This window comes from Gekko japonicus, unplaced genomic scaffold (genome assembly GCF_001447785.1).
Source record: "Gekko japonicus isolate JY-2015 unplaced genomic scaffold, Gekko_japonicus_V1.1 scaffold97, whole genome shotgun sequence".
Taxonomy (NCBI): domain Eukaryota; kingdom Metazoa; phylum Chordata; class Lepidosauria; order Squamata; family Gekkonidae; genus Gekko; species Gekko japonicus.
Window position 1 is genome coordinate 718,530 of NW_015170278.1, and position 25,948 is coordinate 744,477.

Here is a 25,948-nt window from a genome sequence, read left to right on the forward strand (position 1 = left end):
CCCCTTCTGTCCATCTTACTGGAATGACATGGCTCCACTCTTCTCTGACCAGGAAATGAAAACTGACCCCCCTTCTCTCCCCTGCAGAGGATTATCAGGCCAGAGGAGAAATGGGCACCCTGCAGGCTGCCTTTGACCTGGCCACAGCTGCTCCCCAAGACACTCCTCTTAGACGTCAACGGGCAACATGAGGATCCCGTCATTCCACCCACAAAGTGGAAATCGCAGCCACAAACTGCTTTGGGGCCATGCATGGAAGGGGAAAGTGAATTTAACCCTTCAGCTTCTACTTGGTTTATTCAAAGCCAGGCTCCTTGATTAGCTCTTAGCATCTTAAATGGGGGAAAGCATTGTTTTAAAGGACTTACTTTTCCCCCTTCACAATGCTGACAGAGCAGGGAAGCCCATTTTTAAACAGCAAAACTAAGCGGAGTTTGAAGAGTTTGGCACTTTCCCCCTTCCCTGCTTGGCCCTGAGGCAAATCGAGGCTCCGTTGAGTGGGCAACTGGTGTTCAATGGATGGAGAACATACATTCTTCTAACCCCCTCAAGCCCTTAGATGCAATACTAGCCTGATCACACTGAGAGTGAGAGAGCAATATTTCAATCATTTGTCTGTGTCCAGTGTGATGGGCAGGGGAAGGAGTATAACACGTCACCTTTAGTCCCAGCCCCAGCTCTGCAAGGTGGCAGGCCTTGCTCCAGTGACTAAGTGTCTGGAATGAAGGAATAAACAGGCGGGTTTAGGAGATGTGCGAGTACAGCACCAGGGTGAGGAAGCCAGGGCACTAGTCGCTCCACATCCCTAAAGGGGTAACCACACTTTCCACAAACAAATCTACATAAGTAGGAAGTTTTCTAAAAAAGGGTGATAAAAATATAAATAATAAAAAGGCAATTATGAAGGTAGAATGCCAGCAGGGGATTGGGGGCTATCCAGTGTATTGCAATGAGTGTCACATGTTTCTGCCATATGGACAGAAGTCATGGCTGTGTGCTTGGTGAAAGGAGCTCCTGGTTCTCAGGGAACAAGTTCGCACCCTCGAGGCCAAGGTGGCTGGCCTGGAGAAGCAGAGACAATCAGTTAGGCACATGGATAAGACTCTTGGGGCCAAATTAGATGTGTCCCACTCCAAGAATGGCAGCCCCGACACTGTCAGGGAGCATGAGGGTCAAGGGGAAATGGTACCATGCTGATGATAAGAGGAATGTGCCCTCAGAAAGTACACCTTCTTCACTTGGTCAACAGGTATCCTTTCACACCAAGGAACCATCACTGGGCATGGAGGGAGGGGGGCTCTTGGTAGTTGGTGACTGGATCTTTAGGCATTTAGATCAGTTGTACTCTAATTGCCTTTGCATTCCTTCTGTGCTTCTTCGCTGCTGTAACACTTATCTCTAAGTTCTGCAGGTGGTGGGATGTTGATGTCTAGTTCTAAGGGAACCGTGGGAGCAAGCTTGGTTCCCAGCTTCAGCGCAAACGGCCGGAGCGCCTTCTCCCACACACGGGAGTGTGGCTAATTGGCCAGGGCAGTGGGAGGGTGCATACGAATACCCTATATCCTATTATACCCCAGGGGCAGCCGCCATTCTTAACAGTGCCTATGTTAATGCATCTATAGCTCTTCAATAAAGTATTACCTTTCCTGATAAGTGTGTACTATGTTGTTGGCTGTGGGTTCTGACAGACTTCCAGAAAGCTTTTGATAAAGTTCCTCTTCAAAAGCTCCTAAGTAAACTCAGCAGTCATGGGATAAGAGGACAAGTCCTCTTGTGGATTAAAAACTGGTTAATTCACAGGAAACAGAGAGTGAGTATAAATGGGCAGTTTTCATAGTGGAAGGTGGTAAGCAGTGAGGTAGTGCAGGATTCAGTACTAGGTCCGGTGCTTTTTAAAGTGTTCATTAATTATTTGGAGTTGGGAGTAAGCAGTGAAGCGGCTAAATTTGCAGATGACATGAAGTTGTTCAGGGCGGTGAAAACCAGGGAGGACTGTGAGGCGCTCCAGAGGGTTCTGTCAAGGCTGGCCGAGTGGGCATCAACATGGTAAATGAAGTTCAATATAGGCAAGTGCAAAGTAATGCACATTGGAGCCAAAAAGTCCCAGCTACAAATACACATTGATGGGATTCGAACTGGCGGTAACTGAGATTTGGAGTCATGGCTGATAACTCACTGAAAATGTCTACTCAGTGTGCGATGGCAGTAAAAAAGGCAAATGCTTATTAGGAAGGGAATTGAAAACAAATTAGCCAGTATCATAATGCCCCTGTATAAACTGATGGTGTGGCCTCATTTGGAATACTGTGCACAGTTCTGGTCACCGCACCTCAAAAATGATATTATAGCATTAAAAAGGTGCAAAAAAGAGCAACTAAAATGCTTAAGAGGATGGAACACCTTCCCTATGAAGCACGGTTAAAGAGGTTGGGGCTCTTTAGCTTGGAGAAACGATGACTGAGGGGTGACATGATAAACGTTTACAAAATTATGCAAGGGATACAGAAGGCAGAAAAAGATGTACTTTTCTACTTTTCTCGCAATACAAAAACTCATGGGCACTCAATGAAATTGATGAGCAGTAGGTTTAGAACAGATAAAAGGAAGTACTTTTTCACCCAAAGAGTAATTAACACATGGAATTCACTGCTGCAGGAAATGGTGGCAGCTACAAGCACAGACAGCTTCAAGAGGGGACTGGGTGAACGTTTGGAGCAGAGGTCCATCAGTGGCTATTAGCCACAATATATAGGTGGAACACTCTGTCTGTGGCAGTGATGCTCTGTATTCTTGGTGCTTGGGGGGCAAGAGTGGGAGGGCTTCTGAAATTCTGGCCCCCCGGTGGACTCCTGATGGCACTTGGGTTTTGGCCACTGTGAGACACAGAGTGTTGGACTGGATGGGCCTCTGGCCTGTTCAATAACAGCTTCTTTTATGTTCTTAGTATCCTCATCTACAAGGAAAAACTGGATGAGTTTTTGAGATGGTAAATTAACATAGCCTGTTAAGAGGGAGGACAAATATCTTTCTCTAAATCAGACCAGATTTCACACTTCAATAAAATATGCTATAAGGATGCAAGCTGGCCAGATCCACATTCACGAACCCTGTCCAAATACACGGTGCCGATGAATCGGTCTTCCAGGGGCACACTTATAACAGGGCCGAATCCTGCAGATCCCTCCTGTGAGCAGAGATGCCTTCTTCCTGTGCAACAATCCTTTCCCTGATGTGGGAGGACAACCTCAAACCTTTTCTTACCGTTTCATAAAATTCATACAACTTGATCAGCTTTTCAAGCTCCCTTCTCCTCTTCTCGGTCTGAACGGTGATGTTGTTCAGATATCTGCTGAAGGATTGAAATTCTTCTTCGGAGTTTAAAGCAGAATTCTCCTGGATGAGCTGCAGTCCCTTCTGGGAATATTGCTGCAGGAGAAGACAAGAAACACACCACTTTTGCTATTAAATAAGGAAAGGGGGAGAGGTTTGTGGAGTGGAGAAAGTTGTTTCCAATTTTTGGAAGTGGTTGGGCTGTGTTTTGAAGAAAGGAACATGGTGTTTTGCTACAAACTGGTGCCATGTGCTTCAGTCATATCAAGGTAAACAATATGAGCCTCTGTGAGCCAATATGGGCTCTGTGAGCGGTTCTCTTTGTGCTGCTAGTTCTTCTGGTTCTTGGTTCTACACCTTGGGTGCCCCCCGCAGTGTGGTGCCCACAGGTACATGGTGCTCACTGACACCTTTTCCAGTGCCCACCAAATGTTTTTAGAAAGTGGATGGGGCCAGTAGGGGTCCTGATTGGCTGATTATTAAAATTTTGCACTGGCAGCAGCTACCACCACAGCACAAGATCTTCACTGTGTGACAGAATGTAAGCTGGGGCTGTCATTTTGTAGCTGGCTCCACCTCTGGCAGCAGCCATTTTATGGCAGCCATTCTGTGGCTGCACTGTCTAAGTCATGCAAAGGTGCCTACAGACTCAAAAAGATTGGCGACCCCTGCTCTACACATTCCAGGTACTTTCCCCCCACTTGGCAAAGTCAAGAGCTCCCCCTGAATTTACAGACCACACAGCCGTTGAAAACTCATTGGCTGTAGCTGTGTCTGCCCAACACTTGCACAATACGAGCTTGGAACAGAGTGCTTGTTACTAGTCAAAACTAACACATTCCCATTTATTTGGACAATCAAGCCTTGAAGATCAGGAAGCATCTTTGTACCTCAAACAAATGCCTAGAAGAACAAAAGGAGTTTCCTTGCTTAGCTCAACTGTCTAAGGATAATTTGCAAGATAGTTGCTTATTTAACTGCTTGTAAAATCTTCTCCAACAAGAAGCAGTGATACTAACAGTCTTCTCGTATTAAAATTTGGAAATATAACTTTACTACTAGTAAAGCCTGTTGTAAAAGGAGTACAATGAGCTCTAACAAGATCTTGGCGTCGCCCTCCCCTTTGGCCACGTTCTCGTCAATGGGGCTGGTCCTCGTCTGCATGTAGCCCGCCCTGCCGCCTACAGCCATCCACAGGTGGCAGTGACCAGTGCGGTGGCATGGTCAGCCTCTGTCTCCTCACCCTGTGACCACTGGATCGTTTGGCCTGTCTGTCACCTCGCAGCACACCAAGGGTGAGAGGCTGGGCACCACTTCCATGGGCTTGCTGCCCGGCCGGCTCCCTGCACCCTGGCGCGGCTGACGACGACCGCTGTGGCACCGTCATGTTCAGCCTCGGCCTCCAAAGCCTCTGCCCACTGGAGCGTCAGAAGACAACCCTTGCCAGAGGCTCCCGCGTGGACCTCTCTGTGCCCGGGGAAGCAGCAGTGGGTGAAAGTCGACCCCCCCCCCGCATCGGTCTGCCTCGTCTCCGGCAGGCTCGACTTTCAGAATTGTCTCCCTGTGACATTGAAGGTTCTCCGTGGCCAGACGGCTGCCTCCCTCCCTCCCTGGCTGCTTTCCCTCACTAAAAGCACAATCCTTAATTGGCTCATGCAGCTGACTTTCCATTGCTATGTGAGCTGTTTGTGGCCAGGAACTGAGAGGAGCCCGAGACACCGGCCACCGGCTCTGTGGGCAGGGCTGAGGCAACGCAGCGAGGCAATGCAGCCAGGGGATTGGCAGACCTCCTGAGTGACAGATCGGGGACCCAACTGAGTTGGGAGCATGTGGAACGTTCAGGGAAGAGTCACCCCCAAACAGAATTATATATAAGGAGAGATTTGCAAGGCTGCTTCAGCTACACAAATAACAATTTCAGTTAGCAAATGAAATAATTGTCTTGAACCAGGGGCATACCATTGCTCTGTCATGGAAACCTTGGAACTCTTCCTGCTTCGTTTTCACATTTTCAAGGGAAAGCTGTTCTTGGTCCAATGGGCTGAGATATTTCTTGCTCTCATTTTCAAACCAAGCTTTTATCTATAAAGAATGCAAGGCTTTAGATCTAAAATTAATTAGCAATTTATCCCAACATCCTCTATGATCAGCTGTACAGAAGTCATTTTTAATTAGCTTTATAAAAAGAAAAGACGAGCCCTTTCTTTCCTAAATGAATCATGTATGATGCTTCTGTAATTTTCATTTGCAACTTTTCATTCATAACTTTTAGCCTCACACATAAAGGTACATGCCTGGACCCAACATACACGCCTTTTCTCCAAATATTAACATATGTATAGGCAAGAGAATATTTGTACAAAGTTGGGAACCTAACTGCTCATTGGCTTCAATGTCTGGTCATCCCTCCCCCCTGGCAGACATCTCTCCACACACACTTCCCAGTGAAGTTTAGTTGGAGCAAAATTAAGTTCCAGCAGGGAGCTCCCAGCGGATGACTGACTAAAAGCCCCCAAGGTGGACAAGCATAATATGTGGTTAGGCACTCAGACTGGAACCCATAAATCCAAATCCCCCCAACAGCATGTGGGAGAATAAAGACTGTCTTATATGCTTCCACTCTGAACCCACAGCATAGTCCCCACAGTCCTTGCGCTGCAGAAGTGTGAGGAAGGAGCTTAGATGCCATCGTCTCCCATGTTGAAGAGCCACTTTGCCGATCTTTCCTCTGAAGGAGTTTCAGTTTCTCTGTTGGCGATTCCTTGGGTTGCCAGATCTCTCCTGGCAACCAGCGGGGGTGGGTGGGGGGACTTACCAGGAGTGAGAAGGAGGTCCAGGCGATGTCATCAGTGATGTGACTACGTCACTTCTGGAGCAACGGAAGTGATGTCATCACACTGTGACATCATGGCGATGATCTGGTATCTGGGGAAAAGTCTATGGTAAAAATCACTTCTACCATAGAATTTTTGCCCAAATACCAGAGCGCCACTGCTGACATGATGAAACCATGTTGCTGGCAATGTAGCCTGGGCCTCCCTCCCTCCCTCTCCTGGTAAGTTCCCCTGTTGGCCAGCAGATCAGTGTCAGGGGGCGGGGCCTGGTGGCAGGGGATACCCCACTTCTACTGTGGGGGCTGGCAGCCCTAGTGATTCCACAACACTGTTTTCTCTCTGTTTCCTCTTCGCTTTGGCTATATCAGCTGGAGATCAGGACTATCCTCTCCCCATTCCCCCTGAACCGTCTGTCTCAGTTCCTGAGTTGTCTTTTTTGGTTCTGAAATCACCTTCCTTTCGAGTAAATAAGGTAGGTATACAAATAAAGCTCTAATTTGGGAGAACCGGGTTTGATTCCCCACTCCTCCACTTGCACCTGGCTGGATGACCTTGGGCAAGCCGTAGTTCAGATAAGAGCTGTCCTTGAAAAAGAGCCATTTCTGTCAAGAGCTCTCTCAGCCCCACCTACCTCACAGGGTCTCTGTTGTGGGGAGGGGAAGGGAAAGGAGTTTGTAAGCCGCTCTGGGACACCTTTGGGTAGTGAAGGGCGGGGTATAAATCCAGTCTCCTCTTCTTCTTCTTCTGCTGTGTTTGCTGTTCCCAGTGGCAAGACAATGCTATTGTGTACAGTTCGCACTGTCTGTTGCTACATGTAGCATCCTACTTTGACATTTTTAGCATCATTTAAAGTGTCAGGTTGTTATGTTTCGTGACAGCTCTGTTTCAGATTTCTGGTTGCTTCCAGAGCTAGATGCGAGTCCAGAAGCACCTTTGAGACCAAAAAGGTTTTCAGGGCATGAGTTTTCGAGAGTCCAAACTCCCTTCGTCACTTGTACCTAACGAAGGGAGCTTTGATTCTCAAAACTCATATCTTGAAGACCTTGTTGGTCTCTCGAAGGTGCCACTGGACTTGAATCTAGCTCTTCCATTACAAACCAACACAGCCACCCCTCTGAAACTATCTTCTTGGTTGGCTCCAGATTTCTACCACTGAAACCCTATTGCATTCTTCATCGGATGTCCCAACGTGATGCCTAGGCAGGCGGAGGGAGGGGGTGTGTTCTAAGAAGCTCCAGAACCTTTTGCCGCTGGACAGTCACACAGGCAGGTCCTGTGAAATGCTGAACATTTAAGCTTGGCTTTCAGTGTTCCACAAGGCCCTCTTGTTGTTGTTGTTGTTTTTGGTTTTAAATTGCTGTTTCAAGCCCCAGCAGACGTGGTTCTTAAGCATTCGTAGCACTGACCTGATCACAGCCTTCTTCAAATTTTCTCATTGCCAAGAAATTCTCCAGTTGTTGCAAGCACTTATTAGACAACAGAACCAGCCTATGAACTTCCTCGTCTACCTGGTTATATAGCCTTGTAGCAGTTTCCATGGCATCTCTGTTGGGGGAAAACATAAGCACCCATCATTTTTTTTTCAATTCTAGATGATAGTTTCGGGTGGCTTTCTTCCTTAAGAAGAACCCATGCCCACATCATATGGCAAATGCCTTGGGAAAGCTTTGAAAGGGAATTGCAATTCATTATGGGGGAGGGGGAGGAAAAAGTTACAGGAAAAAGTTAAAAGCTCAATTGTGCATAAGCAAACATTTGCACATGCCTACAGGCCATGCCCTCACCAGGACTAAAACTTCAATGTCTTCCTAAAATCTTCCATCCATGAGAAATTTTCCTGTATGCAATTCCCTAATCCAATTCACTGTGGCTTCAAGAGGGAATTGGATAAACATATGGAGCAGAGGTCCATCAGTGGCTATTAGCCACAAGGGATAGATAGGAACTCTCGGTCTGGGGCAAGTGATACTCTGTATTCTTACATTTGCTCTAATGGCTCGACTCCAACTATAGACGCACTTTGCTAGTATGGAAATTGTTGACTGACTGATTTACAGATTTATGCAGGTAATGTTGAGGCTTTCAAAAGCATCCCCATGAGCCTTTGGGAAACATGCAAACATGGCAGCGCAGCCCTGTGCAGAGTTACTCCAGAGCAGCCCAAATGAGCTGTATAGGGCATAATTGAAGGTAGCCCGGCTGAAGCTTCTCATAGAGAGGACAGGAAACATTTTTCATTTGTCTGCAGCACTGAAAGGGTTAAACCCACAGAGCTGTTCACTAGAGAGGCCAGGCAAGGAGAGGGTAGGGGCGGAGAGGAAAGGCTCTTTTCTTTTGGGGGTGGAGTTTGCTTCTGAATGGGGAAAGACAACAAGAAGGGCTTCAGATATGCAGCCCACAGGAAAAGCCATGCAGCCGGATCCCGAGAAGGTTTACTTCGAAGTAAGTGATGGGGAAGGGATAAACTTTTAGATCTTGGAAGAGAGGAAGGCAGGAATTATTTTGCAGTCATGGTTGTCATAGGGTTGCCAACTCCTGGATGGCAAATTTCTGGATATTTGGGGGGATTCTAGGAAAGGCCAAGTTTGGGGATGGGAGGGGGGACCTCAGAAGGGAACCAGGCCATAGAGTCCTTCCTCCAATGCAGCCATTTTCTCCAGGGGAACTGATCTCTGTCAGCCAGAGGGCGATTGTTCTGGGGAAACTTCAGGCTCCACCTGGAGGCTGAAAACCCTGTTAGGCACCAGTTTTGCTCCACTATGTAAATGGAATTTGGGAGGGTGGTGGGAATAACTGGGTGTCTTTCAGTACAAGAAAAATTAAATGTATGAAACTGATTATTCTGCTGTTGGTTATTTTAATCTGCCAAAAACCAAACAAACCAAAAGCAGGCCTCTTTTTGGTTGGATAAGAAAGAAAGGGCATAGGGGAATGGAACGCCTACATCTCCCTTGTATTTGTTTTAAAAGTGGGTTTAAAATGAAACGGCTGGAGTGGATCTGAATTACAGGGCTGGTGTGTATTTGATGAGAATTAAACCGCATATGTCTAATGGGAATAATAATACTGACAGTGTTTACAATTTCTTGAAAACAGAGAAAGGAAGAAGAGATAAGTTAAATTAAAACATTTTCTGTAATTAAATTTGACTTGATTCTGTTTTCACTTATAATTTTTAAATCATTCTTAAAATATAGTTTAAAAGATTTTCATTCAGGGATTTCCCCAAGGTTAGGGTAATAATCTTCTAGGGAACTAATTTATACAATGGTCGGGTGTGATTGTGGTGGCTCCTTTGGCTCACGAGGTTGAACTTTTGTTCACGGCGCTCCACAGCTTAGAGGGAACACTGGTTGCCAGCAATAACTCTCATAGCAACAATAAAAACAGCAGCAGTCCACAGTATCAAAGTGTCAGAAAAGTACTGAACAATCCCAACACATTACAAACGGCACGGGTTCCCCTCACGGATGACCTCTGGAGACATCTGGATCGAGGCAGATCGGCACTGCTGTTATTGCTTGATCTGACAGCAGCATTCAATATGGTCCACTACGATCTTCTGACCCACCACCTTGCCGATGTGGGGATACGTGGGGCAACCTTGCAGTGGTTCATCTCATTTCTCCATAATTGGGGACAGAGGGCGGCGCTTGGGGACAGAGTTTCCCCCACATTGCCTGCTAATATGCAGCATCCCGTAAGGGGCGATTCTCTCCCCTATGCTAACGTTTATATGTGCCCCCTCGCCCAGCTGGTCTAGAGTTTTGGAGTGCATTGCCATCAGTACGCTGATGACACCCAGTTATATCTGCTGATGGATGGATGGGCGGACGGACTCTGCCCCAGATATTTTGACAAAGGGTTTGGAGGCCATGGCTGGGTGGTTAAAACACGGTTGGCCAAAGTTAAATCCAGTGAAGACAGAGGTCCTCCTGTGTCTGGGCCGGGGGAGGGGGGATGGGGATCCAATTCCCACCTCTTGATGAGGTGCTGTTAACACCAGCGCCAACTGTGAAGAAGAAGAAAAAGAGATTGGGTTTATACCCCGCCCTTCACTACCCAAGGGAATCTCAGAGCGGCTTACAATCTCCTCTCCCTTCCCTGTCTTACACCCTCCCCACAACAGACACCCTGTGAGGTAGGTGGGGCTGAGAGAGCTCTGACAGAAACGGCTCTTTTTCAAAGACAGCTCTTATCAGAACTACGGCTTGCCCAAGGTTATCCAGCCAGGTGTAAGTGGAGGAGTGGGGAATCAAACCTGGTTCTCCCAGATTAGAGTCCACACACTTGACCACTACACCAAACTGGCTACACCAAGCTTGGGCGTGACTCTGAATGCCTCGCTATCAATGGAGGCCCAAGTCGCGAATGTTGCCAGGTTGGCAATTATGTTCACCAGGTCAGGCAACTGGCTCCCCACCTCTCCTCCCATGACCTAGTGATCCATGCAATGGTCACCTCCAGGTTGGATTACTGTAACTCGCTTTATGCTGGGCTTCCCTTGAGACTGATCTGGAAGCTACAGTTGGTCTAGAATGCGGTGGCGTGTGTTCTCACAGGGACACCATTGAAAGCACACACATAACCAGTGCTCAGCCATCTGCACTGGCTTCCAGTTGAATACCGGGTCAGGTTCAAGGTGCGGGTTTTAACCTTTAAAGCCCTCTGCGGTCTGGAACCAACATACCTTTAGGACCGTCTCTCCCAATATAAGGAAAGATTGGGGAAAGATTGAAGGTCAAAGAAGACGGGGACGGCAAAGGTTGAGATGGTTAGACAGTGTCATAGATGCAACGAACATGAAATTGAGCCAACTTCAGAGGACGGTGGAAGACAGGAAGGCCTGGCGTGATCTGGTCCATGGGGTCGCGGAGAGTCGGACTCGACTGTGCGACTCAACAACAACTCCCAATATATCCCCCAAAGGGCATTAACACTCCATGGATCTACATCTACTGGTGAATCCCCAGCCCGAACGAAGTCCACCTAGCCTCGACCAAGGCCACAGCTTTCTCAGCTCTGGCCCTCGCCTGGTGGAACAATCTCCTGAGTGAGATCCAGGCCCTGCAGGACCTAATGCCGTTCCACAAGGTCCGTAAAACGGAGATGTTCCGCCTGGTCTATGGTTGAGGCAGCAGGTACCTAGATTGTATTGGCCTCCCCTTGCATCATGCCGTCTGCATTGTTCCATCTGGCCCTAATCTCATCTGCCTGCCCCCTCTCAGGTTAGCTATGCCCACCTGTACACACATAGGGAGCCCAGGAGTAGAGGTACTATTGATGTCATCATCGATTGCAGACTATCAGTGGAGAGCCAGTTTGGTGTAGTGGTTAAGTGTAGTGGTGTAGTGGTTAAGTGCACGGACTCTAATCTGGGAGAACCAGGTTTGATTCCCCACTCCTCCACTTGCAGCTGCTGGTGTGACCTTGGGCAACCCACAGTTCTGGCACAGCTGTTCTCTCAAGGGTAGTTCTTGAGAGAGCTCTCTCAGCCCCACCTACCTCACAGGGTGTCTGTTGTGGGGAGGGGGTGGAGTTTGTAAGCCGCTCTGAGACTCCTTTGGGTAGTAAAGGGCAGGGGGTATAAATCCAATCCCTTCTCTTCTACTTCTTCTTCTAAACTATTATATTGATTTTAAACTTTTATTTGTTTTAATTATGGGTATTATGTTGAGTTTGTGCTGCTGTAACCTGCCCTGAGCCTGCTTGCGGGGGAGGGCGGGCTAAGAGCCTAACAAAATAAAAGAAACAGTTCTTACTAAAAATCCAAACCGTTAGCAGTTAAAATGTGTAGCCAGTCATAAAAACTGTGCAGGAGCATAATAACCAGTGGACAGAAACAACAACCGGAGAGGGGGGGAAATACACAACTTTTACGAATTTGTAATCCATAAGACAAGCGTGTCTACAAAGGATGTACCTACCGATAATCATCCGTATTGCAGAACTCCTCTTTTCTAAGCCTTGCCAGCATGGTCCCGCCTTCGAGTCTTAAGGTCACCAGCAGTTCATCTTCCAGGACCAGTTTCATCATTGTCTTGTGTTTGTGGATCAAGTCATTCGCCTCCTATAAAAATGAACGACCTTGCTAGCAACTCTACAGAGAAACGACTTGAAAACTCAGCATCGGCTTTCTCTGGTTATTGCAGGGTTTAGTTATTATTCCTTTAGAATGGGGAATTTCACATTACCCTTTTTAACCCGTTTTGAAGCCGTTTTTGATCTGTCATGGAGTAACACGGGTGAAAAACAGCTGGAAAAAGTGCATCGGAACCAGGAGAGGAAACTGAGGAGTACTTGGAAGTGGTTGACAGGTAAAACGCTTCAACCCCGTTTCCTAAATGGGACAGAAGCGATTGTGTATGAAATGACAAATATATTCCGGAAGGGAACCGGTTCTCAAACGGTTCTGTCTGAAATGACAGACCAGAAACCGTTTGGGAACCGTTCCTCTTCCGGAATATATCGCCTGTCTGAAATTTCTCAATATTTTTAGAGGTGGCTTCTGAGAAGGCTGGGGTTTTAAATGGTGTTCAAATAGAGGCAGTGTGGTGTGAAGTTGGACAAGCGTGGTCTCTCCCTCGGCCTCCACATGACAGACTTATCCCAAGTGGTTTCTTATTCCAGTACATGTGAGGGAATTTACCACAACTTATTTAGTGGTGCGGCTGCTTGCTGAAGTTATGATGGCGACTGAGTTCTTTTCTCCTGTAGTGCCTGGATTGTATTTTAGAAATGCTTGCCCTCACTAGGACTTTACAGAACCCATGAGGGAAACATGGGGGGGGGGAACAGTAACTTCTATTGACTTTCTTGGATACAGACTAAGGATGTTAAGCAAGGAGTCACTTGTTAATTCCTGAGTGCAGAGAACAGTTATTAGAAAACCTCTTGAAGTGAGTTTTTTTGGCTTTTGTGGATTATTTGGCTTCTCAACAATCTTAAGAATCCCACAGCATAACCCTGAGCTCCTTCCACAAATTCCAATTCTTTAGCTAGTTTTCTTCTTAAGCCAGGCTCTGAGATAGGTACAGTTGTCTCATCTTTAAAATATTCACTAAACTAGGCTGCTTTCCCCTAAAGCCAATTTCCAAGACAACACAGTCTCTAAGAGAAATGGGCTCTCCAATATTATTCTCTGGAGACTCAAACCCTGTCTTCCTAAAACATTCAATCTATTGGCCTACTTCTCCTAAAAGCCAGGCTCTTAGACCAACAAAAGTCTCCTGAGAAAGGATTCCTCCAGTCAGTTTCCCTGGAGGTATAAACCCTACCTGCATCCAACTGATGGTTTAACTGGTTCCCTTCTCACTCCCCCCTCCCAACTAGCATTCCAGGTGTCCTGATTTGCTGTTAGCCTGCTCTGCACGCCCCGCAAAACAGAAATAAGGGCGACTAGAGATTTGACAGAAAGGGGCAGGCCAGCTTGTGAGGAGGGTCTGAACTGACAGGGTGGACTGTGTGGAAGGCGGCGGGTTGATTCATGTATTCATCATGTGAGGACAGCTGCAATGAGAGATGGCTTGCAGGTGAGAATGGACCCCTGCAGCTCTGTCATCATAGGTGGAACTTTATTCGCCTGAAGACATAGTGCCCAGCTGAGCCAGTTCACACATGGAGGGGACTGTCACTGCGTAGTGAAGGGGCCCCCAACCTTTTTGAGCCTGTGGGCACATCTGGAATTCTGACACAGGGTGGTGGGTGAAACCACAAAATGGCTGCCGCAGGATGCAGAGCCAACCACAAATGGCCAGGGAGCGAGGTTATGTACCACCCTCACAGTAACTCTTCAACATTTTAAGGCAGAAGAGCTGTTTTCACTGGATGCCTTTTATTTATTTATTGTTCACATTTCTATCCCGCCCATCCCATAAACGGGCTCAGGGCGGGTCACAACATTTCAATAAATACAATAAAATTTAAAACACATTAAAACTTATAAACTTTTAATCCACACAGCCAGTCAGAAGCCCTGATGGGCACGAGAGGAACCTGGCCCTGCCCACTTTCTATAAAAATACTTAGTGGGCACCAGGAAAGGTGTTGGTGGACCCCCCTCCCCCAGTTATCACAGGAATCTACACCGGGCCTGCTTCAATTCAATCCAATACTAGGTGGTTTTTGAACTAGAATAGCGCAGTCAGGCCGGGGACACACTGATCAGAAAAATTCCAAAACTGATCATTACAACAGAATAACTGATATGGGTATATTAACTTTGCAGAGCCTCAAAACTCATGTTGTTACAGGATAACCATTTTCCTTATTAAATAATAAACAATTCCTATCACACTTTCTGGGAGTTTAAAACACTTTATATGCACTATGTCTTGCTACCTTTCAGCCACCCTGTAAGGTGAGGGAAGCAAAGTACCCCTGGTATTGCAGAAGAGGCTGAGAAAATGTGGCTGGCACAGCTTGCGAGTCTGTGGCACAGTCAGGATTCAAAGGACAGCCCACTGGTTCATATCTCAGCCAGTCAGCTAGCATGCTCAACTGGCTCTCAGACTACAACTCCCAGGAAGCAGTGCTTCAAGCCCCATTGGTTATAGATAGCATTACGCTTCACAACACCGAATTAGAACAGCACTTACCTGTGCAGTGACTGGCGTTGGAGTATTGTTGAGTGAACACACAGAATACTGTAAGAAAACAATGGCTTCTTGGCAGTTGGTAACAAATGGCTCAAGTTTCTGCAAGTGTAAGCACAATAACTGGATAAGGCCGTCTTTAAAAACTAGGATCGTCATCCCCCCCTCCACTTGTTGATCTCATTTCTAAGATGTAACTGAGGGCTGTGCTTCGATAGAAAGCTCAAAGGACTACTCTAATTTATTCACCTTATTTATACCACACCTTCCTTCCCAACAGGGACACAAGATGGCTCACGACATTCTCCCTTTCTCCATTTTGTCCTCACAACAACCCTGTGAGGCAGGTTCGGCTGAGAACACGTGATTGGCCCAAGGTCAGCCAGCCGACTTCCATGGCAGAGTGGGATTCTTTTTCAAATGCTGGATCATTCACAAACCATGATTTGGATCTGCTGTCCCCTTCCGTTTAACCATCATATACATGTGGGAGGAGAGGTCCGAAGAAGTAGAGTTAACAAAGTTTTCCGGATTACGAAGTTGTTTTGCAATCTTCATCCAAACGGGACCATGAATATCTTTTCAAAGCTACAAAACTTAATTTTTTTATGTGCTGCATAAATCTGTAAATCAGTCAGTCAACAATTTCCATACTAGCAAAGTGCGTCTATAGTTGGAGTCGGGCCCTCAGAGCAAATGAGCAAAAAAAAAATGCCTTAAGCTGCATGATCAGTTTCTTCAGCGGGGCTACCCTCTAGGGGTAGTTACTCGGGCTTACACACATTTGGACGCAAGTAGGCTTTTTTGCTCATTTGCTCTGATGGCTCGACTCCAACTATAGATGCACTTTGCTAGTATGGAAATTGTTGACTGACTGATTTACAGATTTATGCAGCACATAAAAAATGAAGTTTTGCAGCTTTGAAAAAATATTCACGGTCCCAATCGGATGAAGATTGCGAAACGACTTTGTAATCTGAAAAACTTCGTTAACTCTACTACTTTGGACCTCTCCTCACACATGTATATGATTGTTGGACTTATAATACAGCACTGAATTTTGCAATTTTGCATTTTTGGTTCTTAGTGCGCATACATAGTTTTCTTTGTTCTTTTCCTCGCATGGCATTATGAGCTGTGGTTCTCTATTGTTGTAGTCCCCTTTCGTTTACCATCTTCACAGCTGTGTGCGCACACATGTGTGCATGTGTGTGTGCAGGGCTCTTTTTTTAGAAAAAGCCCAGCAGGAACTCATTAGCATAATAGGCCACACCCAACAACAGGAACTCATTAGCATATTGGGCCACACCCCTTACAGCACAGCTCATTAGCACATTAGGCCGCACCCCCATGTTACCAGAAGTGTGGTTATGCAGCCACGCCCACCTTTTGCTTCTTATTCTGTTTACCTTGTTTGTTGTCAAAACCCAGGGCCTTTTTTTGTAGCAGGAACTCCTTTGCATGTTAGGCCACACACCCCTAATGTAGCCAATTCTAATGAGTTCCTGCTGTTGGGTGTGGCCTATTATGCTAATGAGTTCCTGCTGGGTGTGGCCAACTTGGGAGCCAGCCGGAACTCCGTTCCTGTGCGTTCCTGCCACAAAATAGCCCTGTGTGTGTGTAAGTTCACCACCATTTCCACAATTCTGGAACTGAGGCCTCTGTAAGGGAAGCCATGACTGCAATTCAGACTTCATGCCAAACACTAGCTAGCACAAACTATGGTTTGCAAACCCACTAACGACAATGGTTTCTGATTCCAGTTTGTCAACCCATTGAAAGAGATGGCTTGGCACTTCTGACATCAAACTAAACTTTGTAATGGCCACAATGGCTGACTGGTGCCAACAATTTATTTAACTCTGGCAAAAATTCTTATATTTCTAACTTTGGCAGCCAATTCAACGAGAAAAGAGGGCCAGACTTACCTGTAACTGGTGTTCATCGAGTGGTCACATATGGGTATTGTGCATGAACAGGCTGCTGAGGAGAATGCAAAAAAGCACAAGGCTGCCTTCCCCCACACCAGTTTACCACCTTTTCGCAGAGTGAAAAGGAGGGAGGGAGCGCCCCCTACGCAGTTCCTAGACTAGGTAGCAGAGAAAAACCAGTAGAGCTCAGATGAGGTTTGTCTCAAAAAAACTGAGGTGACAGAAGAAGACCACCTCTCTCCACAGTGGGAGAGAGTGAAATGAGAGAGAGGCTCTCCCTCAGCCTCTTTTCAGATTGAAAAGTGGTGAAAAGCCAGCATGGGGGAAGGGAGCACCTCATGTGCTTTTTGGAGATGTTGGTCCTTTCCGCACTAGGCCTTAAATCCTGGTTCAACCCTGTACCCAAACTTAAGTTCTACACTACACTTGAGTTCACCCCTCTAATTATCTCGGGGTATTTTTTGTTTCCACATCACCCCGGTTTTGCCCCACACTTGTCCCGGGATAAACAGATGCTGTTACAACCAGAGATAAATGCCAGGTATTGTGTCGCGAGTTGAACTCTGATAAAACCAGGGATGAGATCCAAGTGCGGAAAGGACCTTTGTATTCTCTGTGGCAGGTCTGCACGTGAGCAGTACGCCATGGGGGACTGCACGGTGACCATGACGATGAACTAAAGTGAATTTAAAGTATTCGATAAAGCACAACGAAAAAGACATGAAATTCTGACTTACTCTTCGGAAACGTATCCAGTCATTGTGATTGTAGGGGAAAATTCCATCAAAGTCGGCCGTCAACTGGGTGCAGTCGATGTACCTAAGCAAAGCCTTCAGTGATGTGAGAACGTCACACTGTCAAGCAAAGTTAAGAGAAGAGTGCCCGGTTGGTGGGGTCATTTCTTATTGTGTCACACAACTCAACCTAAAACAGTTACAGGGTGTCTAACACCAGCTAACAACAGAGCCTTTAAGCAAATGAACAGAATAATGACGCTGAACTTTTCTTAGCACTCTCATTTACAAAATTCCCAAGAACACTGGGAAGTTGCAACATCAAACAACTGACCAAACCAAGAAGGTTCACTTGTGAAAAACAGTGACTGTCACAGAGATCGGTATCTGTCCATCCACTCACTCGCCCACGCAGAGTGGCACAGGATTGGACAGGGGGGTGCGGTAAGAGGATTTCTTAATTGAACTGCCACCAGAATATCTGATCTTCAAAACACTGTTATCAGCTGCTATTCAAAGAGGAGAATTTTGAAACTGCTTCTGTACGAGCGCCAATGCGTAGGAGTCCTTGGGACAGCCTTGAAGTGCCTCACCTCATTCCTCCAGGGCTGGGGACAGAGGGTAGAGCTAGGAGAGAGGGTATCGTCCCCCCCACTCTCTGGTGTGTGGAGCCCCGCAGGGGGCAAACCTCTCTCCTATGTTGTTTAACATCTATATGCCCTCTCTCGCCCAGCTGGCGTGGAGTTCCAGGCTGGGTTGTCACCAGTATGTTGATGACACCCCGCTGTATCTGTTGATGGGCGGATGGATGAACTCTGCCCCATCAGGTTCGGCTGAGGGACTGGAGGCCGTGACGGGGTGCTTGAGACAGAGCTGGTTGAGACGGAATATGTCAAAGTTGGAGGTCCTGTGGCTGGGAGCGATCCAAGGGTTAGGGTGTCAACTCCCAGCTCTGGGCGATGTTCCACTAACACCAGCACCAACCGTCAAGAGCCTGGGTGTGCTCCCGGGTGCCTCCTTATTTATGGAGGCCCAGGTGGCAAACGTTGCCAGGCTGGCATTTTTTTCAACTACGCCAGGTCAGGCAACTGGCCCCCTTCCTCTCTCACCCTGACCTTGCCACAGTGATCTCCGCAGGGGACAGTGCCACAGAGTCCATCCTCCAAAGCAGCCGTCTTGTCCCGGGGAACTGAACTCTATTGTCTGGAGTTGTGTTGTAATACCAGATCTCCAGGCCCCACCTGGAGTTTGGCAACCCTACTGGTAAGGAACTGGTATGGCAGTGTTCATTCTCTTCTTCTTCTTTACATAGCGAGCGATTAAAATGTGGAATTTGCTGCCAGAGGAGGTACTGATGGCCACAGGCATAGACAGCTTTAAAAAGGGATTAGACAGATTCACGGAGGAGAGGCTACAAGCCATGGTGACTAAAGAGAACCTCCACATTCAGAGGCACTAAGCCTCTGAACCCCAGTGCCAAGAGGCATCATCAGGTGAAGGTCTTGGCCTCTGTGCCCTGTTGCTGGACCTCCAGAGGAACTGGTTGGCTGCTGTGTGAGACAGGATGCTGGGCTAGATGGGTGGCTGGTCTGATCCAGCAGGGCTCTTCTGATGTTCTTATGATCCCAAGATCAAGGACCCTGGTCTCCTTTTTGAGTCCTGCGATAGCCCCTAGGGGAAGGCCTGTCAAATTTCAAGGTTCCCATTTTATAGGCAATTAAAATTCTTACTTGTGTGTATGGGGAGGAGGTCTGCTTGGTGCCCTAAAAATGCAGGTACTAAATTACATTCTGGGGAGGGGCCGTGGCTCAGTGGCAGAGCATCTGCTTTGCATGCAGAAGGTCCCAGGTTCAATTCCTGGCATCTCCAGTTAAAAGGACCAGGCAGCAGGTGATGTGTAAGACCTCCGCCTGAGACCTTGAAGAGTTATTGCCTGTCTGAGCAGACAAGACTGGACCTTGATGGACCAGTGGTCTGATTTAGTATCAGGCAGCTTCATGTCTCCATGTGTGCGTTCCCTTCCACACAAGCTTACCAACTGTGAAGCAAGAACAATGCAAAGTTAAGTGATAGAAAACCCTTGAATGTTCCTTTAAAGACCTAACAACAGCTTGGGGTGTTAAGAGGGAGAAGATTTTGATTAGCAAAACCATGTGGAAGTTGAAGGGATAAACTCCATCTCTGCTCCTCTGGCGCTGCTCTGACGTGGTGCCACAAACCCTTTGCCTTTTACAGATGAACAGAGATTTGTGACCACATCTGTTCTGGCTCCACCCACTCCCCTCCCCCTTGGTGCAGTGGTTAGGAGCGCAGAGTCTAATCTGGGAGAACAGGGTTTGATTCCCCACTCCTCCAAATACAGCTGCTGGTGTGACCTTGGGTCAGTCACAAGTTATCTCAGGGCCGTTCTCTCACAAGCAGTTCTGGAAAGATCTCTCTCAGCCCCACCTACCTCACAGGGTGTCTGTTGTGGGGAGGGGAAGGGAAAGGAGATTGTAAGACATTCTGAGACTCTTGAAGGGTGGTGTATAAATCCAATCTCTTCTTCTTACCCACTCCCCAAGATCCTAAACAAAACCCAGAACACAAAGGACTGACACCTTTCACACACAAAATAATCCACTTTCAATCTACTTCCAGTGCACTTTCCAACTGGATTTTGCCAGTTCACACAGTAAAATCCAGTTGAAAAGTGCACTAAAAGTGGATTGAAAGTGGATTATTTAGTGGGGGTGACCACAGCCATTGTATATGCACGGCACTGAATCTTACAGTCTGAAATAGTTAGAAGGACTGTACTACAGAAGGCCGGGTCTTCTTTTTGGATTTTTATCCCCATTATTATTTTTATTGATTTTCTAGTATAAACAAAAATAACCATCGTCTTATCATAATTACATATTTTCAGATATCTTCACAAAGTTCAAGTAAATACCTGTACTTTTTACACTATGACACCGAAAAATAAACCTTATGCATTGAATTAAACCAAAATTAGACTCTTTCAACCATCTATAAAAGCCAAGCCAATACTTTTCAAAATTCTCCAAACTTTTTTCTTCGATAATAAGGGTTAATTTTTTCATTTCTGCTATATCGAACAGTTTAAAAATAAACTCTTCTTTAGTCGGAACATTGCCATCTTTCCATCTCTTGGCAAATACAATTCTTGCTGGTGTCAAAATCTGCATTACTAAGTATGCCTCTTTTTTCTTAAATGTATCAGGGATTACATTTAACAAGAAGCATTCTGGCGTACATGAAATTTTTTTACCTAATATTTTATCCATGATTTCTTTTACCATAGCCCAATATTTTTTTGCTTTGGTGCATGACCACCATATGTGGTAAAAAGTGCCATCACAATAGTTACATTTCCAGCAATTTTTCCCTAAACTTTTGTTATATTTATTTAATCTTACAGGGGATATATGCCATCTTTTTGGATTTTGATTCGCTTCTGTCAGAATGCCCACTGCTTCTGGCTGGCCAGCCAGCTTCCCCCGTGCCTTGGCTTCCAGAGGACCACACAGTTTGCACCAACAGCAAAATGTAAGTCACAATATCAATTATTATTATTATAGCAATTATTATCTATTTTTAATCAATTCAATTGGGGGGGGGAGAGTTTACCTGAAAAGCAGCCTCTTTGTCAGGCTTGAAAGTAGAATCCTTATCAGTTAACATCAGAACGCTGTGAACAGAGTGAGGAATGGCACCCTAAAGAAAGCAAAAAAAATGTATTTATTTATTTGTTTGTTTATTAGATTTCTAAACTGCCCTCCCCTGTAAAAACAGGGCTCAGGGCAGTGTACTTAATTAAAAAACTGTCATATATTAATTTAAGAATTAAAGCAATAACAATACAATAAAAGTACAATAACCAGCCTGATAAAATGACACTAAGACTAGGGATTGTGCCACTGCCTCGCGGGGGGGGGGGGAGGCAGGAAACAGGAGCGCCAGACAGATGGAAACCGTCGCTGTCCTCAACCAAAAACCTGGCGGAACATCTCTGACTAACAGGCCCTGCGGAACTGCGTTAAATCCCGCAGGGCCTGGATGCTATTTGGCAGAGAGTTCCGCCAGGTTGGGGCCAGGGAGGAAAACACCTTGGCCCTGGTTGAGGATAGCCAGATGCCTCTTTGCCCAGGGACCACCAGTGAGTTCTTATCTGCTGAGCGCAATGCTCTTCTGGGGGTATACCAGGAGAAGCGGTCCCGAAGATACGTGGGCCCCAGACCGTTAAGGGCCTTGAAGGTTAACACCAGAACCTTGAACCTGATCCAGTATGCCATCTGGAGCCAGTGCAGCTCAGTCAGCACAGGCTGACTGTATGCCATTCGTGGGGACCCTGTAAGGACCCGTGCTGCCACATTCTGGACCAGCTGGAGTTTCCGGGTCAGTCTCAAGGGCAGCCCCGTGTAGAGCAAGTTACAGTAGTCTAATCTGAAGGTGACTGTTGCCTGGATTATTTACATACTCTTAAGTGCCAAGCCAAGATAAGCCTTGTTACCAGTCTATTGGAGAGAATGATTGTTAACTTTTTTTTAATGAAGAGACTTTCATTCTAAAAAAATAAATCTGAACCTGTAAAAGTCACCGAATGCGAAAACGGCCAACAGATCAATCCAGCGGCACATCTACTCTAGAATTAAGTCCCCCAAATTGCGGCAGTCCAGTTGTTGACTGGGACAAGTAGGTTGCATAATGTGAAGTTTAGAACATCTGTGTTGGCTGCCAGTTTGTTTCCAGGTCCAGTTCAGGGTTCTGGTTCTGACTTTTAAGCCCTCTATAGCTTAGGACCCCATATTCACCGGACTGCCTCAGTTGTTACAAACCTACACCACCACACCTCCCAAAAGACCTTACTGACCATCCCCTCAGTTGGAGAGGCTAAACCTCTGGTGGCCTGAAAAGGGGATGGATCCAACCAGTTTGTCTGCTGGCAAAAAAGAAAGGGCACCAACAGGGGCCATGCTGGGGATCACGTGGGACCTTCATGCACAAGGGCCATATGGGACGGGGGTTCTGATAGGAAGGGGATTCGGCGAGACTGAAACAGCTGGCCAAATCCAGCCCAAGCTATTTTCCAATGGTGGCTTCATCCTTATAGAATGGGCTGCACAGTAGAGAGAGGGCGGCAGGGCTTTTTTTCTGGGGGAACACGCCGGAACAGAGTTCCGGAACCTCTTTGACAAAATTCTTTTTAAAAGTGTTTAAAGGTTTGTGAGTTTTAGTAGCCAGATTAAAAACTTCATTTCCCAGAGTTCCGGCAGATTCCGATTCATGGGGACCCTGTGAATTAACGATCTCCAAACAGTTTTATCATTGACAGTAGGGCTGCCAAGCTGCGGTGGGGGATCCGCATGTCTTCACAGGATCCCTGCCGCAGGGGACAGCGATACGCGTTGCACCACCGTCGCCAGGATGTGACGCGTATCGGTGACCCCCGCGGCAGGGATCCTGTGAAGACGTGCGGATCCCCCGCAGCGGCTTGGCAGCTCTAATTGATAGCCCTGCTCAGGTCCTGCAAGCTGAGGGCCTTTGAGTCCGTCCATCTCATGTTGCGTCTTCGTCTTTTCCTGAGAAGCAGTCTGGTGTAGGAGCGCGGACTCTGATCTGGGAGAACCGGGTTTGATTCCCCCCCTCCTCCACATGCAGCTGCTGGCGTGACCTTGGGTCAGTCATAAGTTCTTTCGGAGCTGTTCTCTCATGAGCAGTTCTCAAGAGAGCTCTCTCGGCCCCACCTACCTCACAGGGTGTCTGTTGTGAGGAGAGGAAGGGAAAGGGATTGTAAGCCTCTCTGAGACTCCTTCAGGTAGTGAAGGGTGGGGTATAAATTCAATCTCCCCCTCCCCCTCCTCCTCTTCTTCCTCTTCCTCTTCTTCCTGCCGTCAGCTTTTCCTAACATTACTATCTTTTCCAGTGACTTTTCCACATTTAGTGCTGAAACTAACTGGTTGTCTCTGTTAGCCATGTTCTGGAATAGTAAGTTTCAAGGTGGGTATTGGGGATGGTACTGAGTTCTGGCAGCTGGGGGGAAGGGCTTTTTTCAAATTCTAGAAGGGAACTGGTGGAAATGGGTACAGTCTTATGTAGGAATACCAGAACCTTTTAGTTTACAAAACAAGCACAGTTAGGTTTCAAGATGGAGCTCGGTCTTACGTATCTTTTGATTCGATAGGATTATGAGTTGTATATTATTTTTTTTGTACTGTCAGTTTAAATTAAAACAAATTTGTATTACAAAACAATACAAAGGAAGCAATTGTCCCGCACTACAGGCACTCTCTCTCTGTCTGCTGGAATCATTCAAGATTTTGAAGTACCCAATTTTGGCTGGATCGTCTTCAAAGTTCAAGAGACAACACTGAGCAGCATTTGACACGGAAGGCACAGGTGCTGTTATTTTTAAAGATTGCATCCAAAAGCTTCCCTGATCCCCACCCAATCACTGGGATTTGTAGAGACTCTTCCGTTTATGGTGTTATGCAACACATGAAATCTAAATGTTTTCAAGGTACGTATTTCTTGAAGTGGGTGGGGCTGGGTTAGGCTTCTCAGCGGTTTGGCTTTTTGCGTGTAGAAGGGGGGGGATTACTAAAAAGCTTATTGCTTCAGTTAAACCCGCCACTTCAGAAGAAAATTCACAGTACAATAATTTTTGTAGGAAATGCCTCATTCCCTTCTTGTAAATGCAGGCTTAGTTCAATGTGAATTACAATTTAAAAAAAAAACCTTTCAAAGGAAGAGTTGAAACGTGCCAGGCCCTGGCAAAGAAAGGCATTATGATTCCTCATTATAATCTAATTCCTCACTTCCGCTACTTTCAGCAGAGGCCAAAACCTTGTTAAAGCTGCCAACACAAACTCTCACACTTCCAGAATTTAGTTATGCATCTCATGAGAACTCACTTTCTCACAAGGCATGCTTAGCATATCCAGGAAACACTAAAATCAGTTTAATAATGGTATTGGTGTGAACTCAATAAGATCTACCCATCCAGGCCTTATGACTTCATTGGGTAGCAGGCTATGGCCTCTGTGGGGCCAAGAAGGAATTTTCCTCCAAGCCAGATTGGCCCAGGGACCCTGGAGGTTTTTTGCCTTCCTCTGAGCACAGAGTAGGGGTCCTTGGGGAAGTGGGGGGGAGGTAGTTGTGAATTTCCTGCATTGTGCAGGGGGTTGGACTAGATGACTCTTGGGGGTACCTTCCAGCTTTATGTTACAGAAGCTTGCAGGCAGACAGAATCTGCAGTGGCAAGCATATTCATGCTCTAGACCTCAGACAACTTACTCAAGAGAAAGCCAATTAGAACCTGTCATACCTACAGCTGCCACCATCTTAAATGGCACCAGCACCTAAATTTCATCAAGCTGCTCAGCATCACAGTGAGAAAATTAGGTCAGGATCAGCAGCAGAAAGGAGGAACTAAAAATGTCCCTGCTGCAAGGAAAGAAATACCATTCACTGTCCTCAGACAGAGAGGCATATACCAATGCTCAATTACTAGAAAAATCCCTAGTCAGATATTAAACACTTCATTGTACTTGCACTCACCTGTAAAGCTGCCAAAGCTTTGAAAAAGACAGGTACGTTCTGACTTTTGCGAGCATCCACTAACACGAGTAGTCCCAAAGCACGGACCTCCTTTCTAAAACAAAAAGAAGAGACAGTCTGGAAAGTCTACTGGCTAAAGGACTGAAGTGGCAGAAATACAAGTGACATACTGGGCAGTGAGAAACATCAAAAAGCAGAAACGTAGCTATAAACCTCCAGACACCTGAATGTGAAGCTACACTTTACTTACCATGGAGAAGCAGCAAACCATTTCCCTCCCTTGTTGTAAGCTGCCTTGAGTTCCATTAGGCTCGTGAATGTTTTAAAATGAATAAATGAAAGTGGAACCTTCAAGGTGGTAAATAAACATGCATCAAGAGAACCGTCACCGTGTCTATTCACAAAGGTGGGTCAGCCTGGTCTCCCCCCCCCCAAGCCTCCCCCCACCTACACACACACACCCCTTCCCTGTCTTTTATAAAGCTCTATGATCTCTATCCAACCCAACTCGCATTCGCTCTGACCCCTCCCTCAAACTCCAGGCAAACTGTCCACAAGAAAATGCCTTCACCTGGATGGCCCAGGCTAGACCAGTCTCGGTAGCCAATAAAGGTAACTGAACTGAACTGATAAGTAATTAAATAAAATGTAGAAATTGAACCAGCTTCTTCTTCTTCTTCTTTGCATACCTGGGGATGCTGTAGAGATACATCAGAAGTTGAGTGAGCTCCTGGACTCTGGAATGCTCACTGGACCACACACCATTTTTAATGCAGGCCTGCAACACGGCTCTTCCACCACGGTCCCTGTTCCCTAACCAGAAAGTATAAATGAATAAAGGATCCCCATGTAAACATTTCCCATGCCCCCCACGCCTGCTTGCCTCCTGACTCTGCTCCCAAACCACTTTGCCACCAGAGGCAGCTCTTGAAAAAGCACAGAATGACATCAGAAGTGGCTTT

At 46.5% G+C, this 25,948-nt stretch overlaps 1 protein-coding gene and 1 non-coding gene across 2 annotated transcripts in view; one reads left to right on the forward strand and one right to left on the reverse strand.

Annotated features, from left to right (window-relative positions):
- The window catches only part of PLEKHG4B (pleckstrin homology and RhoGEF domain containing G4B), a 136,635-nt gene that overhangs the window by 47,877 nt on the left and 62,810 nt on the right, over positions 1–25,948 (reverse strand). The window contains exons 5-13 of the mRNA XM_015417715.1: positions 25,676–25,799; positions 24,987–25,080; positions 21,057–21,143; positions 17,427–17,543; positions 14,762–14,860; positions 12,092–12,234; positions 7,571–7,709; positions 5,290–5,412; positions 3,262–3,426 (exon numbers count right to left, since the gene is read on the reverse strand). Coding sequence (XP_015273201.1) covers positions 3,262–3,426; positions 5,290–5,412; positions 7,571–7,709; positions 12,092–12,234; positions 14,762–14,860; positions 17,427–17,543; positions 21,057–21,143; positions 24,987–25,080; positions 25,676–25,799 — 1,091 coding nt within the window. The remainder of the gene's footprint in view (positions 1–3,261; positions 3,427–5,289; positions 5,413–7,570; positions 7,710–12,091; positions 12,235–14,761; positions 14,861–17,426; positions 17,544–21,056; positions 21,144–24,986; positions 25,081–25,675; positions 25,800–25,948) is intronic.
- Positions 19,221–19,292, forward strand: TRNAA-UGC. The gene has a single exon. It is a non-coding gene; the product is annotated as a tRNA-Ala (tRNA).